The 16,790-nt window shown below is 44.1% G+C and overlaps 1 protein-coding gene across 1 annotated transcript in view; it reads left to right on the forward strand.

The window, feature by feature from the left end:
* GRK5 (G protein-coupled receptor kinase 5) overlaps positions 1 to 16,790 on the forward strand; it is a gene marked incomplete at both ends in the record, with an annotated part of 77,449 nt that overhangs the window by 57,398 nt on the left and 3,261 nt on the right. Inside the window, 5 exons of the mRNA XM_010150210.1 lie at positions 5,900 to 6,000; positions 8,881 to 8,973; positions 11,167 to 11,230; positions 11,739 to 11,879; positions 13,350 to 13,540. Coding sequence (XP_010148512.1) covers positions 5,900 to 6,000; positions 8,881 to 8,973; positions 11,167 to 11,230; positions 11,739 to 11,879; positions 13,350 to 13,540 — 590 coding nt within the window. The remainder of the gene's footprint in view (positions 1 to 5,899; positions 6,001 to 8,880; positions 8,974 to 11,166; positions 11,231 to 11,738; positions 11,880 to 13,349; positions 13,541 to 16,790) is intronic.

The following is a 16,790-nucleotide window of genomic DNA, read 5'->3' on the forward strand; positions in this document are numbered from 1 at the left end:
TTTTCCTGATCTGAAGTTCAGGGTTCTGCGAGCTGCTTCTTTTTTTGTAGGAGACAGTGGTGATTGAGACAAGTGTCTTTCAAGCGGGACTGTTAAACTGCAAAGAAGACACTTATTCCTTTGCTCAGAGCTCCAGGTTTCCTTTGGTGAGCACTCAGCGTACAAACTCCCTTCCTCATCTGTTCTCGGGGCCATGCCATCTGCCTCTGTTCTAGAGAGTCCAGTGTTTTGCAAAATTATTGGTACAAAGGGCTGGGAGAGGGCTCAAGAGCCTCTTGCGCTGAGGAGAGATCAAATACACTTAGATCAGCCACAGATGTCTGTCTACCCTTGGAGGTCTTTCAGACCTCCGAGAACACATTCCACAATATTCATATGCCTGTTCTTGTGCTTCCCTGTGTGGAAAATTAGAAAAAAAGTCTTCATATCCAATTAAGTGGATTCCTTCTCATCATTCCCCCAGTGTAGAGCAAAACATGCAAAATAATTGATCCCTGCCCTCCTTATTGAAAACATTTCTATATTAAAAGACCTTTATCATGTTTCACTCTTACTTTTCCAGACTAAACAAACCTAGTTCCTCAACGCTTCCCTTTGGCATTTTTTTCCCAAGCATGTTTCTCAACTCTCCAGACGCTCGGTGTTCTCGTCCGCTCTCCATAGCTTTCTCAGACAGTGGTCACCTTCACTGGATACACGTCTCAGCACATCCCTCTTGGTTCCCTTTGGTTTGGGGCACTTTTCCCACAGAAACAGCAGCGCTGCACACGAGAAGCCAACTCTGCACACGCAGGTTCGTGGTGTGTGTGTGTGCATCTGCTCTGGGCTCCGTGCAGCTATTGGAAATAATCGGAGTCGGTTGCACAGAGACACCTGCTACTCACCCCACCCCGGTTTCAGAAGAGCTAACCCCAACTGCTGAGTTGTCAGGAAAATGCTTTTACTCGCTGAAGTTGCAAGTCTCTGTGGGCCGGCTGCCTGCTTTCGCTTCCGCAGACTTTGAGGCAACACCTATAGCGCATTAAATCTTGACCGGTCATCCGTGTTAAAGATTTGGAAGTTGTGTCTTAAGGAAAACTGGAACGCATAGTATGTTGTAATGAAAAAGTAAAATTGTCAGAGAAGGTCTTCTGAATGCTGCCCTTAGTACTGCTGGCATTTCAGCTTGTTTTATAAAGAATTTGATTACCTGATTGATCAACAGCAGCTCAGGCATCCTCCACACAGTCATAGGGGAACCACCATCAGAGAAACGATATAAGTACCTTGGCAAACACATAGAGATGATTTTGTGAGAAGGTTTATTTGTTTGCTGTCCTGTTCACCATTCTCTGTCTTGAAGGGCTGAGTGATGTAGCCTGTAGCAAAACTTACAGGGCTGTCAAAAAGGAGAGTTACATTTTAAAGTATAGTGATGCAAGGTGACATTCAGAATAACAGCTAATGGGGAGTTACACAGCCTGGAAGCTTTCATCTCATCTGCACCAGATTTCCCTTGAGTCCCTCGGCAAGGGGCCCAGTGCCGGGCCATGGACAGTACCAGGTGCAGCACACACGGAGTGAGACACGGTGTGAGACCTCTGGGGGCAACTGTGTCAGGGCAGGAAAGACCAGATTGCATTCAGCTTGCGATGCTCTCAGCTCCCACCAAGACCCTGGTATTTATGGATGTTATCATTGCATCCAGCTCCCAACCTAGCCACCACGCTGTTTGTCAGTGCTTGCATCCTAGTGAACAGGAGAGGAGGGGGGAGAAGCTGCGTTCAACCTCTCAGCAGATTATGAACAGCACCTTGCAGGCCCAGAGGCTTAATTTGGAAGGAACAGCGATCTCCACATTTTTGTGGCCATGAACACAGCAAACCTTGAACAAGTGTGTGACATCTCAGCTGTTTTCATGCCATTTATTGACATGGAAGAGCAGCTGGGAGGATCACTCTTGGCTTTTAAATTGGAAAAAACAAAATTCAGAAGTGGAGACTTTTCTCAGTGTGTTGATGGCACTCAGAAGTAACTGAGTATCCGTTTCTTGTTTCTCAGATAATCACTAATCCGGTTACCAGCTGTGTTCTGTTCTTAAATTTAAACAAGAGGGCACCATAAAACCAAGATGTTGCTTTGCCAGCAAAATATTTATAAGAAGGTTTTCGGTTTCTGGCTGTAAATGAGAAGATACAAGAGAGAGGAGATTTTGATGAAAACCTGGCAAAGTAGTTTAGACTCTTGGTCTTCTCTTAAACTGTGTGATCAGAAAGGGTAACGTGCTGAGGGAAATTTTTGTTGTTGGATCAATTTAAGCACTTTTGCATTGCCAGAGCGTGGTTTCAGTTCCATCAGCTTTACCCTAGTGTTACTCTGTTGGCTTGACTGCCATCGTTTGTGATTTATGTTATTGTGAGATCAAGAGTCAGTCTCTGCCTTCAGGAAAGAGAATAAGGAAAATATAGAACTGTAGTTGCTAAAACTACCCGGCGTTTTGTTCTGAATACAGGAAAATGTAACAGGCTTCTGCAGGTGTTTTTGAAGAGTTAGCAGACTATTCTTTGTCACACGCTCAGATGTAACGGTCTTAATCACGGCGTATGGCTCTCCTAGCTGCCACGGGACATTTAGTATGTTCTAAAGGGTCTCTCTGTTGCCCTGTAAAAGCCGAATTTGCTTTTACAGCCATTACCCACAATGCAGTGGGAGGACAGCATTAATAACCATTTCATCGGGGCTGCAGAAATCTTTTGCACCTCTCCAGGGAAGAAGCAACTTTTCCCTCTATAAGTGGCCAAAGTGTTGCCTTTGGAAACTTTTGCTCTTGGGATCCAAATACTTTCTTGCCCTCACAACCTGTGCTACCTAATTGTTCTCCAGGGGAGCAAAAGCAGGCTGGTGGGTTGGGGTTTGGCTTGTCATTGTTCCTGGTTTTGTTTGAACATTCAAAGGCTGTAGGTATGTACGGTACTCAAACAGGGAAGACAGCAATTCTGGGTATTTAATGGGAGCGGTGGGAACGATGAAGTCTGAAGGAAAATCCCAGGAAGGATCATACAAAGGCTGTATGTGGAGTTGGGAAGGGTTGGGTCTGCTGCTCCCATACATGTGGTGCAGATGCTCTGCCCCGAACACCATTAAGGGCTGCATATGAACACAAAATGTTTTGCTGGTTCAACAAATCCCTTGGAAATGATCAGCCTGGGAATAAAGCAGGGTTTTGTTACAGAAAGTGAAGTGGTCTAGTAAAGTGCTTGCGCTACACTGTAAGTCTGTGTACAGTATGTCAGGGTATTTATGCCTTTTCCTACCTTGATACTGTAAGCTTGCTTTCAACTTGCTCAGCGGAAGGAACGTTCAAAGGTCAGCAATGAATGGTTTTGAAAAACCAAGTGGTGACCGCGTCTCCTCAAGCTTGGAGAGAAGAGTCACAGTTCATGCCGGTTTTAAATACTTCCCACATTGTCTTACAGTTTCTTTTGCTCATTCTTCTCCCCTTTTCCTATAAGAACTTTGTTTCTTCTTTATGAAAAAGGCATAGCTGATGCTTACAATTTATTTTTTTACATGTACTTTGCTCTCAGACAAAATTTGATGGAATTACTACTATAATAATGCATCATGTGCATGATCTTCAACACTAACATGGCAGCTTACCTCTCACTGGGAAATATTGCCTGGTGTGAGCAAGAATCAGGTCACTTGGTCAAAATGCCCAATTATAGGGTTTATACTTCACTTTTGGATCTCAATTTTGGCCTCTGAAGGTTGTAAAAATTCTAGATTTAATTAACTTCAATTAGAGGCCCTACTATCAATTTTACTGAAGTGCAGCTCCATTCAGGTCAGAAAGACAGTCCTGGTTCACAGCAGTACAAGGATGATGGAATTCAGGAGTGTTTCTGTATCCTATAAACCAGAGAGATGTTCAAGATTACCAGGTCTCAGAACAACTTTGGGTTGCTGATGAGCTTGTGTGGCACACCCCATTGTGTATGGGAAGTATAAAGTACAGGCATTAATCCGTATGGTTCCCAGCCCAAATCAACTGAAATACTGCTAATAATTAGGCTTTGGTTCCTCTCTGAATATTCCTTTAAAAGCTTCCCTTCCCCCATCTTTCTTTTTTTCTGTAGTTTCAATGCAGCAGCTGTAAGACTGAAAAACAGGATTTTTGAGGCTTTTTCCTAGTTCTTTCAGTGCTTCGCTCTCGTCTCTGCTCTCCTAAAACTGGGACTCAGATTTAGTCATGGCTATCTACCGTTAGGAATTTCTGTAGGTTGCCTGATCTGCTGAGCCCTGCTCTACGGTGCTGCCAAACTCAGTGGACAACCAAACAGAAAATCTGCCTTTGTCTCAGTCTCTCCATCTTTTAGAGGATAATGTGGGGGCTCATCTACCTCTCAAGAAACTCTGAGACTTCTTAATTATTAGAAATATGCTCTGTCTGAGATTAAAAGTGGGCATTCCCTAGATATCTTTTGATGAGGAAATGCAGGAATGTATGGAGGAAATGAGGAAATATTTCAGTGAGGTCCAAGATAGCCAGCATGTTCTGCAGGTTGTCTGTCAATGTTGAAGAGTGAGACCGCGTTACCCCGCATGCACAGCCAGTTCTGTAAACCGTGTTCCTATTTAAAAACGTTCGAGTGGAACAACCTTACTTTTTCATGTCACAACCAGCATCATATTCACATTTCAGCAGTGGGAAGGAAAAGATAAAAGACTTAATTCAGCTTTCACCATGCTGGAGATTTTCTCTGGCTCCACCTCTGCCCCTTCCTGTGTCCGCATTCCCAGTGTCTTTGAACTCTGCCTGCAATTCATTTTGGCGCTTGCCAAGATATCCCCAGCTAAGGGTGAGTTAAGGGTGAGAACATCTGGCCAGGAATGAGTGATGATGCTCGGTGACCCACCCACTCAGCACATCTGGTGGTCGTGGCCATGGACAGGGAACCTTACCGAGTGTTAGGGCTTCTGCAAGGAAAGAGGATTTTGTCATCTGGGGCTGGATTTATTGAAAATACCCAAATCCAATTGGTTATATAAAGGGACTTTCATGTCAATGGGAGAAGTGTCTATAAATAGGTGCGTGCGCGCAGGCATACACACTCGTTTACGTAATTACAGCTTACCGTCAGTGAGTGAGAATGTGGACTGCCTAAAAACTGTCGGTAACTAGTCCCAGCGGTCCTAAACTGGTTAACCATCAGGGCAAGCTGCAAAAGCTCTCACTCTCTTTGGTAAGGGCGTTTTGAAGGGGCGGAATGTACATCCTCTCTAAAGGGAGGAGAGGATGAAAAGTGTTCATGTGCTTGATTGGCAAAGTTCTGTTTTAAAATTATTATTTAAAACTGCTGGATTATTTTTGTCCTTCTACTGCTGAATTTACGTGTCCAGGCACTTATGCGAGCATCTTCTGGTATTATTTACATATAAATCAATAAATACCAACGGTCTGCTCTTGTTTTCTTTTGCTGGTAAAAAAAAAAAAAAGAAGATGGATTTTTCAGGCAGCACAATGAATCATCATTGAAAGGAAAACACTGGGCAAATTCTCTTTTGTTTAAGAGAATGGCCTGTACACAGTTCAGGCCAGCACATTTTTCATGGGATGCAAGGGAGCAGTTCAAAGAATTGGCAAGGAGTGGGTCCTGCATATTCATGAGACTGGGCAAGGAGGTGAAGGTACAGAGAAGGCAGAAAAGCAATGTGAGGATAGGGTGGAATGTGGAGCAAGTTACCACGGTATCCGATTTTACTGCTGTTTGACGTAAAGCTCTTTTGCTTTTACACAACCGCTGGAATTGAATGGAAGCAGCTCAGGGCATAAATAATGAATGTGTCTTTTACACCTTAAGAGAGGAGAGTCTGCACCTCATCACGGAGATAATGTGCCCCTCTCTTCTCTCCCCAGTCTCCAGCCTTCGTTCCCGAAGTCAGTCAAGATCTTATCCAACAGACAGAGGAGAAACTCGAAAACAGCCCCTGCAAAGAGCTATTCTCTCACTGTACAAAGTAAGTATAACTCGATACCCAGAGGTCGCAGAGCTGCAGTCAGCAGCTTGTAAGGAATGTGTCAGGTAAAGGCAGACATTTCAATTTGATCCCGAAGCATGTATCTTCGGTTTATGTTCATAATCCTAGAGGCATTGCTGACAAGCGGTGAAGTCATTTCATCTGAACAAAATATAATAAAGATTTCCGTGCCATTATATACACTACACACAGGCACTTAGTGTTTCAGGTATTTGACAGGGTGTTCTAGCCAAGTAAACCAGCCATGGATTTCATGCTGTGTGAAAAGAGCTACAATGATAATGTATCCAAAGAAAACATCTCTGTTTCAAAGTGAATAAAAATTAAGTGGCTATACAGTCCATTTAGACAGAGGAATGTGCAAACTTGCTCTGCATGGCTTTTCCAGAAAATCTTCAGCAAAAATGCTTTCTGTCTGTCTGTGGCGTTCAAACGAACGTGCATTATTTCATCCTTTGTCTGGGAAAAGGCTTATCAGTTTTTGTAGCAGTGAGACGATTTGTACCATTGTGTGCTAAAGCTCCAGGTATGCAATCGGCATTCGCAAACACTGACCCGAGTACATTCACGCCAGTAGATCATAAACCAATGAAAATATGAAAAGGAGGGATCATCGCAGGCTGGACCATGTGGTTTCTGGCTGAGCACGGTTTGTTTTCCCTGGGTGATGTAATGGGGATTTGTAAAAATTCGCTCCGCTGTCATTCATTGTTTTGACTCATTTCATTGACCTTTTCTGTTTTCAGTTATTCTTTGCATTGGTAGGAGACGTGGGTTATTTCTGGCCCTCTCTTATAACATAACCAGTTCCCTTGCATTGGCCTGGTGTCGTGTAGAGATGCTCGTATAACTCGCACCAGTTGTGTGTGCCAGTCCCAATGACAAAGGCAGAGCTGTGCCCGGCACAAACCCCCCTGATGCCTGTTTCCAGTTCTCAAATCGGTTTGAAAGCTGACAGTTCCTTCTAAAATGCACTTTGTTGTTGCCAAAGAGGGGAACTAAAAAGCAAACAAGTGGTGAAAGGCAGCTATTGTTCTTTAAAATACGTGCAGCTTTTAATTAACTGAATGGAATAGGCTGGCGTTGGACACCACTTCATTCAGGCTCGTATTCACCGTTTTCCATTCCTTCGCCTCAGCTGAAACGGATAAATGAGCTAGGTTTGAGACCTTGTTAATAAATATGCTGATCAGTTCACATGGACTGAAATGGGGTCAAAAGGAAGTTTTAAAAACTTGCTGTTGGTATTTACTAAATGTACTGAATAATGTTACTTTTGGAAGAGTTCACAGACCGAAAAAGGGAGGCACACATAGAAATATGAAGCTTGCTGTCCTGTAGGAGCAGGAACAGGGACGAGCTTCAGACACGTCGTCATAGATAAGATCAGTCTGCGGGGGAAACGCATGTACAACTCTAACTTCTGCTTTGACCTTTAATATTTTGACTGTCTGCTCCTGGCCCCCACTAATTTCCCCTATAATTTTGGCCATGGATTTGAGCATTTGTTAAACCTCAGTAAAACTTACTATTTTATTTTATTTTGTAAGCTTGAATCTCCGTAGGGGAAACAGTATGATCTGTGTCCAATCAAAGCTAATGAAGACAACAACAGTTTGGCTTCTGAATACTGAATATGTGCAATTACCTGCCTGTTCCAGATTGGTGCTGCAAGACCTAGTACCAAAAAACCTGAAACAGCTGAGACATTCCAAAAACTTCAGAAGAGTAGCTCATGAATGGGGAGGAGCTAAACTGAGGAGACATGTTATTCATGGCGAATTGTTTGCTCAGGTCTAGGAACTGCCCAAGGGTACGACATGGATTACCCATTCCCAAACCAGAGTATACCTTCAGAGAGGGTTGCTTCCTCCCGCAAAACGTACAGATGTACACCCCTAGACACAAACACAAAGTGTCTGTGTACACCAAGACACAAATGCTCATTTCCTGTGGGCATTTTTCACCCAAACCCAAGTTTTGTGCCCCCTGCAGAAGCAGGTGCCGTAGCCCCAGTAAACAAGGCAAGAACTAAAACCAGCAGATCAACAGCACCCTCTTAAAAGCGTGAGCACCTTCCTCTCAGGCAGCTCTCAGCTCAGCCCATCTTTCCTCAGCTCTGAACCCTTGGCCTTCCTTATGGCATGTCTCTCGCTCCCTGGCTGCTTGTTGCCTGTCACAAACAACGTATTTATTTCTCAGATTTGCAGATTGGCCTTTTTATTCCTTTATTCCTTTTATTATTTATTGTTTTGATTGCACTGAACTCTGTGTGAGGCACAGAATACTCGATCCGTAAACAAATCCACAGCCCTGTTTACACTTACTTTCCTCTGTTTTAGTCTACAAAGCACATAGCTTTTAGGAAAAGCCCTTTGACTTTAATCACAGTTACTACTTCTTCTATGTAGCAGGAATTGAAATTGATTTTTTTTTCTCAAAATAGCAACTCTGATGGTCTCTCTTTGACAGAAATGGGCTTCAGCCAGACATTTTCAGTCCAGGTGTAAACATCCCCCAAAGTTTAGGAGCTCAGTTCCTGAGCTTCCTAACAGAAGCAAAGATACGTGTTGCCTAGTGACTAACAGCCCTTTAGGAAGTCCACTGAAGCCAGTGGGGGACGCCCTGTTAAAATTACATATTACTATTCAGCCAGTACCAGTCCTCCTGTTATGAAATACGCCAAACATTTCACTTTGTTCCCAGATTGAATCTGTGAGTAGAATAAAGCACAAAATAAAGTAGAAGTAAAATGATCCTCCCGTATAAGAAGTCTGAATTTTCTCCTCTTGTTTTGTTCCTCTGTTGCTCCAAGTTCAGGATTATAAAATGCTTATATATCCTTTTCATCTGAGATAGATCTGTCCTTGACCACCTCAGTGGGGAACCATTCCAAGAATACCTAAGCAGCATGTACTTCGACAGGTTTCTCCAGTGGAAGTGGCTGGAAAGGTAAGTGTCCCTATTCTTTTTTTTTTAATTAAAAATGAATACAACAGGTTTTTCACTTTCCATGCAAAGCCTTTAGACTATGGTCAAAATCTAACAGCCGAGCTAGTATGTTTGCACCCTTTGCCTTCAAGATGAAGCCAGGTTAGCCTTCCTTCAGCATTATCATTAGGTATGATTAAAGTACAGTCAGCACTTTCACCTGTCTCTCTGTTTAGCTATGCTTTGAATATGGTAACTTCTATTGTCTGGACCAGTTATTACAATTATTACATCACTGTAAACAGACAAAAATACAGCATATAGGTCATCACATCATATTTATTTGCTATACATTTCTGAGCACATTTAATAACCAGGCAGCCTTAGTGGGTATTCATTTGCAAGGAAAGGGGCTGTTGCCTTCTCCTCGTTGGTGAGGGCTGTAGCAGACGTACACTGCTGGGTGACAGTGACCTTGAGCTGAGACAAATGGAATTAATTACGGCAGATGAGCTAGGGCCAGATCCTTGAGTGGTGTGTATCGGCACGATGCCTCGGAGATCAAAGGAGCTGTGCCAGTTCCTCTCCCTGGAAAGCTACAAAGCTGCTGCACAAGAGGGAAGGGAGGCGGTGGGCAGAGGGAAGAGCCATTTCATGCCAAGACGTGCTCCACATGCCATCGTTACTGAATCCAGCATCCACTCTTCCATTCCAATTAAAAAAACATCAGATGATTCATCTCTAGCCAGGCTATTTCCTATCTGTTTTCACACGTGGGATAAGGAATTTTCTCAAATGCTTTGAGGATTTCTTTTTTCCTTTCCCCCAACAAATGTGACAAGCTATTGGATGTGCCTATCCAGCTTAAAAAGCTGGGAGAACTGGTTTTAGGATTAGCAAAGAGATGTTAGTAGCATGGAGTGATCAACAGCTCCTTCTGACAGCCTGCTGTCTCCAGCGGAGGAGTCAAACAGTCTGTTTATTCCAGGGACATTGCTAGACATGTAGTTATCCCTGCTAATTGTCACTTTTAACCCCAACAGCATTTGCAGTATCTTCACAGAAGCCCGAAAATAGCATCTTTTCCTCTTCTAGTCTTGGCCTTCTGCATATTTTTCTTCCCCCACTTTTAAAAACAATAATGAACATAAATGAAACGATTCACTTTAACATGTATTCCTTATTGTCATCAATCTCATCGTCGCTGTTGTGGGAACAGCCACGTTATTGTGCTCCCTCTGCCGACTGGCTGCCCGCCAGAGGAAAACAAGGCTGGTAGGAAAATTCGTATCGACTGCTAATACAATTGTAAAACTTTGGTGATGGAGTGGTGGATACAAAATTGGATCTCTCTGAAACTAGGGTTCTTCTGTCACATTATAAAACTGATGATAACAAACGTGGTGGAAGTTCAGTGTCAGGCTGAGGCCCTTTTGGTAGAGCAGAATTTTGTGGGAGTCCTGTAAGATCATACAGTGATCGTGTCTAGTGATTCTTAGGGAGCACTCTGCCTCTGAAAGAAAGACAGGCTTGTTTAACCCTTCATTTGGCCCTTAAAAGGAAAGACAGGCTTTCCCTCCCATCTTGCCCGTAATGCTCCCCCAGGAGGCAGGTACCCCAGGGCTTGGAGCCCGGCTTCCTCCCCTCCTGTGAACAACACCTCAACCCACCTCTCCGGTTCCCGGGATTGTTTCTTTCCTTGTTTCACACCAGTTTCCTGGTTTGTTTAAGGTAAAAAAAACCAGAAATATTTTCTAGTGAATTGAATTTTGGATCTCTTTCTCAGCCTGAAGACCAAGCAAAGCAATAAAGCCCAGCACTACCCTTACGAAATTCCTATATATCATGAGCATTAATACCTTGTTGGAAGCTCTCAAGCTTTGCTTGACAAAGGCTAAGGCTATGTAACGGAGATTCAGAACCCTCCTTGCTCCTCGGATGCTAGCAGAAATTAGACTGGTGACTCACTAATGTGTTGTATTTTATTACATCTTAATATGCTGGAATTGAAAAGTTCAAGCCATACATAGTATTGAAGTAATGTAATTACATAATTATATATTGTATTATATAATACGATTACCTTGAAATAATGCATTTATAGAATATTTATCTATTTTGCTTTTCAAAAGTATGCTCTGAAATAAATAAATCACAGAGAGTGCATTAAATGTAGTGTGTCTCTCTTTTTTTTTTTATTTCCTTTTTTTCCAGGCAACCAGTAACGAAAAACACGTTTCGGCAGTACAGGGTACTGGGGAAAGGCGGCTTTGGGGAGGTGAGTAATTCTGAAAGTTTCTGTTAAGAGTGTTTCTTACTTCTCAGACACTGCAGGTTACAGCAGCCTGGTGCGACAGAGGCCGAGTTTCATTAATTGCTGACACTGTTACTTAACCCCTCACGCCACCGTAATGTCAAAAGAACACTTTTGAGAATTATTTTGTATCCGCCTGTTTTGTTCATCGTGGAATTAGGGTCACACCCTTATTTGTGTTTTACTGATGCCTCGAGGTGGCTGCCTAGGCAGGACAGGCTTTAGCTGAGCAGATTACAATCTGCGCAGACAAAAGGAGGTGGGATAGGAAGCAGGAGGAGGAAAGTGAAATAATTAAACCAGTATTACACACCAGGTTTGGAAACAGTAGTCGGTTCCCCAGCTGCCCCCGCCTATGCCGCCGTCTCTAACCTTAAAAGGACTAAATCAAATCAGCTCATGGGGAGTAAAGTGCAGCCCAGACACAGCGTTTGCTTCGACTTACCCAGCGATTGTTCTCTTTAATTTGCAGGTCTGCGCTTGCCAAGTCCGAGCGACAGGGAAGATGTACGCCTGCAAAAGATTAGAGAAGAAGAGAATAAAAAAGAGGAAAGGCGAATCCATGGCACTGAATGAAAAGCAGATTTTAGAAAAAGTCAATAGTCAGTTTGTAGTGAGTATCGAACTCCCTAGCGCTCAGCTCCCGTCTCACCTGCTGAGCACTCTCCCCTGTTGAATCACATGCCTCTTCCAAATCCTCCTGCAGGCAGGGTGCCAGCAGCAGGCTGCCTTCGCTTTGCACCTCAGTCCTGCTCCGTGCACCTTTGCCGAGACTCCTTGCAGTCTCCGGTGTTTGAGAAATGCACCAAGCAAGGTGCCTGTTTCTACCAGGGGAACATGATGCATTTTACAGCCTTGACTTGCAGCAGGGCTGCATCACGCTGAGCTATTTTTATCCAGCGTGATTACCTGAATTCCCAGTGTCTGGGAAAGAGGAGCTTGGAGGAGACTCAGCCCAGATAGATGGGAAGAGATTGGCTAGTCGGAGAATCTCGACAGTGACGTGGAGCTGGCCGTCTGACGTAGGGCTTTCCTGAGATCTGCCAGCTCTTGTGTCTCTTTAACTTGCTTTAGGTTTTTAAAAAAGGTGTCATTCTCTCAGCATCTGTCGTGTTCTTTGTACTTATTTTAGGAAACACTGTGAATACAACAGATGCAAAATGGTTACTGACTTCTGGCAGAAGCAGAGACAATGGCACATATCTGAAAGTGATGAGCATCTTTTGGCTTGTCTGGTTGTTCCTGAGGCACCCATTGGAGCCTCGCAAGGGTGATGCTGACCTTTGTGCCTCAGCGATGGTCCGTGTGACCACCGCAGGACTGGGCTATCTGGGCCCTCCTGGAGACCCACTGAGCAGAGAGGGCTTGACAGCTATCCAGCAAAACAGTGCAGCAGAACACGTAGATTGCCTTGATTATTGAGATTTCTCTTATTTGGAAAAGTATGCCTGGAATTATATATGTTTGGCGAGCTGGTGAAGCTCTCCGAGCATTAACCTTCAGGTTTTCTGAAGATCACAGAATCATAGACTGGTTTGGGTTGGAAGGGCCCTTAAACCCCATCCAGTTCCAACCCCCCTGCCATGGGCAGGGACACCTTCCACTAGACCAGGTTGCTCCAAGCCTCATCCAGCCTGGCCTTGGACACTCCCAGGGATGGGCCATCCACAGCTTCTCTGTGCAACCTGTCCCAGTGCCTCCCCACCCTCTCTGGGAAGAACTTCTTCCTGATATCCAATCTAAACCTCCCCACTTTCAATTTAAACCCGTTACCCCTTGTCCTGTCACTACAGGCCCTTGTCAAAAGTCCCCCCCAGCTTCCTTGTAGCCCCTTCAGGCACTGGAAGGCTGCAATGAGGTCTCCCCGGAGCCTTCTCTTCTCCAGGCTGAACAAAAATTAATCTATAAAACCCTAACGTCTGATTTTTCTGTACTTTTAAAATGCATGTTTGCTACTGTAACAGGGCCCATCTCAAATTCAGTCAATGTATTTTTTTCCTTTTCTGCAGAAAATCTTTAATGAAATGTTAGTCCTTTAGCAGCTAACTGAACTGTTACAACTATGCCACAAATATTTTTCTAGGTCAATTTAGCCTATGCCTATGAAACAAAGGATGCACTGTGCTTAGTTCTGACCATAATGAATGGAGGTGACCTGAAGTTTCATATCTACAACATGGGAAACCCAGGCTTTGAGGAGGAAAGAGCTTTGTTTTATGCAGCAGAGATTCTTTGTGGCTTAGAAGACCTACACAGAGAAAATACTGTGTACAGGTAAGCACTCTCTAGACTCTTAGGACACCTTTCCTGGGTGGAATTGCGTGCAGCCTCTCCACTCGTTGAGTGCCATCCAGTTTAGATGCCTCAGTGCTCTGGCTGAAATTTTGCAGAGCCATGTGTGAATACAGTATGAATCGGTAATAATGGAAGGAAGCAGTTGCTTCACTAAATACATCCTGTCTAAATGACACAGAACCAACACAAAAGTCCCCAAACCCTACCTCAGCGTGCACTGGGTGACATAAGAAAACAATCAAAGTTCCTTTAAAGGGATTTCATTAAGGTACAAAGTGGAGATCATTCTATTCACGACTCCATTTTAATTGGTTAGGTTATATGGCTTTAGGGGCAGCCGCACGTCAGATATGGAGAAAACATCTATCCCAGAGGGAGTGCAATTAGAGCAAGAGGGTGTTTGAGACACAGGGCATGCCTTCCCGCTCTAGGACACGAACTAGTTTGATTAGCCAGATCAGATCGTGGTGCGACGGAGGTGTCCCAGCAGCATCCCACCAGCTTCGGGTGCAGCCAGCAGGCAGGGCGCTGCCTGGCATGGGGACAGGCAGCCAGCCTCCACAAGGACAGATTTCAGCTTCTCAGCTCCCAGTCCGGCTTACAGCTCTATGCAGCCCTTTTCCAGGACATCATGGGGTTGACTTGCTGGATAGGCAGACTGATTGGAGACGGAGTCCTTGTGGCTCTGTGAGGATTTATTTCTTTAATCAACGACCAGTGTAGTTGTAAACAGCATTTAATGTTTGACTTCATCATCCCAGCTTGTGAAATCGTCGCTGCTGGCATTCACAGCAGCAGAAGTCCTGTATATTGTTGAAAGAACTTCCAAGGTCAATGAATAATAGACAATAATATGGTATTTTTAAAAACTAAGCCACACTTTCAATCATTTGCTATGCTCATGTATAATAAGCATTATGCATATGCTTGTATGCATAGAAATGACGATACTGTGGTCCCTTGGAGGAGATCTCCAGCAAACTGCCACTGGGTTGCCTCACTGACTCAATCTTGCTAGCTGGCACAAGGAGGGCCGGCAGGTAACACGTGGCTTTAGTTGGCGCTGGCCCAAGAAGGAGATACTTTTTTCCAAGGAACAAAATGGAGTTAAGGATTTAATGTCAACTGAAAAATCAAATCATGAGTGACGTGTCTGTCTTTCCCTTTCTTTAAAAAGCATCCTACCGCATTTAAAAAAGGTTTGGGAGGTATTGTAGGCTTCCTTTAAAAAGTATTAGATCCCAAGTAGACTTTATTGATGAAAATGACTGGCACGTTCATAACGTGGCTGGTAAAATGCCATACTAATGCCACTTCCTAATAAAACAGATCACATCTGGCCACCTAAAATAGCACTTGGCTCTGAAAGAAATGGCATCCTACTTCCTTAAGCAGTTGTTTCCCGTTATTCTTAAAAGAGCTGCTAGTTTGCAACTCAGATGGCACGTTCGTTTTGGTGACGGATATTTGGTGATATTATATCCTGGTAGGTGACATGTTCTAGCAGTATTTTAGGATCATCTGCAGACACCCCTAATTTGTAATACCGCAGCATTTTGAGACCCGTGAGGAGTGCTATATAGGCCAATAAAATACAGCAGCTAAATGCTACCGCTTTCTCAAGGTGAATAATTCAGTGCAAAACACTTATTCCTCAGACTGGATTTTATTTGCTATGAACAGAATGCTTCTGAGTAAAACACAGCATCGGAAAATACATCCCCATCTCCTGGGACGGTGACACACACTGTGGACACGCCCCGAGAGAACAACCAGGCCAGGTTTCAGGCTCACAGTCAGTTTTATCTAATTCAGATTCCCTTGCCAAACACGGTGCTTACGTAACATTTCTCAACTGCACCATGTCAGTAAAGGTCAACAGGTCGATTGTTCATGGAAAGCAAACATAAAATGCTGCTGGTTCTCCTCAAATTATTTGTGTATATATAAGACCATACTTTTTCCTCCTTTTTTAATGTATTATATATATATAAAAATCATTCATATATAGTATAGCTGTGCCTGGAAGCTCCAGTCAGCATCAAGATACATTGTCCTAGGCATTACACAAATATATGGTAAAGCCTTGTCCACTGTGATTAATGTAGTTGTTTATGCTGTCCTGCACAGGCAAACAATGTACCGTTGCCTTTCCAGCACAGGCACAGTGCCAGCAGTTTATGTTTCAGCAGATTTAGGGAAAGCTACTTTACATATGAGAAGCTGTAGCACTGGGAAGCATCGTGTGACTGTGTCCACCGGGGAGTCTTATTCCTCCTAGACATTTCAGTGCAAAAATCACACTCCTCCTTGGCACCTGGAAGGGTTGGCCATGCAAAGGAAGCCAGCCTTGATCCTGAGGAACCAGAAACCTGAAAACAGAAATGCCAGCTGGTGTCCGGGGCGAAGGAGAGCCTGCTCCGATGGCCCTAAATCACAGAGGACTCTAAGGACCAAACTGCTGTTCTCAGACTCCTTCTGGACTCTCTCATTTTCTCATTCAAAGGCAACATTTCCCAACTTCCATGCAGGATTTCTTGTCATTTGGCCACAGTTGCAGCTTTAAGTGCGACTAGTAACTGCTGGAGTGGAAGATGAAGTAACTAATGAAGTCTGAGTCCTTCAAGGGAATAGTTCTTAAGGGATCCAGAATAAATTTGTTAAAATAAATAGGAAATGCCCTTGACCGTGTTGCTCCAGCACTGGAAACCTTCTGCTGATAGGCCGGGAAAGCCCACGCTGGTATGTTAAACAAAATCACCGTTTCTCCTCAGCATTCAGCTGCCCTTCCCTTGTTTCAGCATTGTTTATTTGGAAAGCAGGCTCGGTACCCCCGGGCACCCAGTGAGGTTTATCTTGAGAGGTCAGGAGGGTCTGAAGCAAACAAGAGGAGGAGGTTGTTCACAGCGCTCTGTGTTCTTGCTTGACATAAATAAAAACAAGACAAGTTTTGAAATTTTAATCTCAGCATTGTCAAAACTATAAAACATCCCTCTCGGTTCACAGGAAAATTCACCACGCTGACGTGCAGCTTGAAACGTGGGGCGGGCCCCTGCGCAGGCTGTGCGAGGCACGGCTCTCCTGGGGCGAGGCCGTCTCCTGTATGGCCCCCCCTCTTTGCTCGCGTCTTGCTGGGAAGCTAACAGAATCAAGCTGCTTCGCAAATGCAGGAAGGCCTTAAGAAAAGAGGAGGCCAAGCACTGTTTGGATTTGCGTCAGGCTAAATGCT

The sequence above is a fragment of the Eurypyga helias genome, unplaced genomic scaffold (assembly GCF_000690775.1).
Source record: "Eurypyga helias isolate BGI_N326 unplaced genomic scaffold, ASM69077v1 scaffold15474, whole genome shotgun sequence".
NCBI classification, from domain to species: Eukaryota; Metazoa; Chordata; class Aves; order Eurypygiformes; family Eurypygidae; genus Eurypyga; species Eurypyga helias.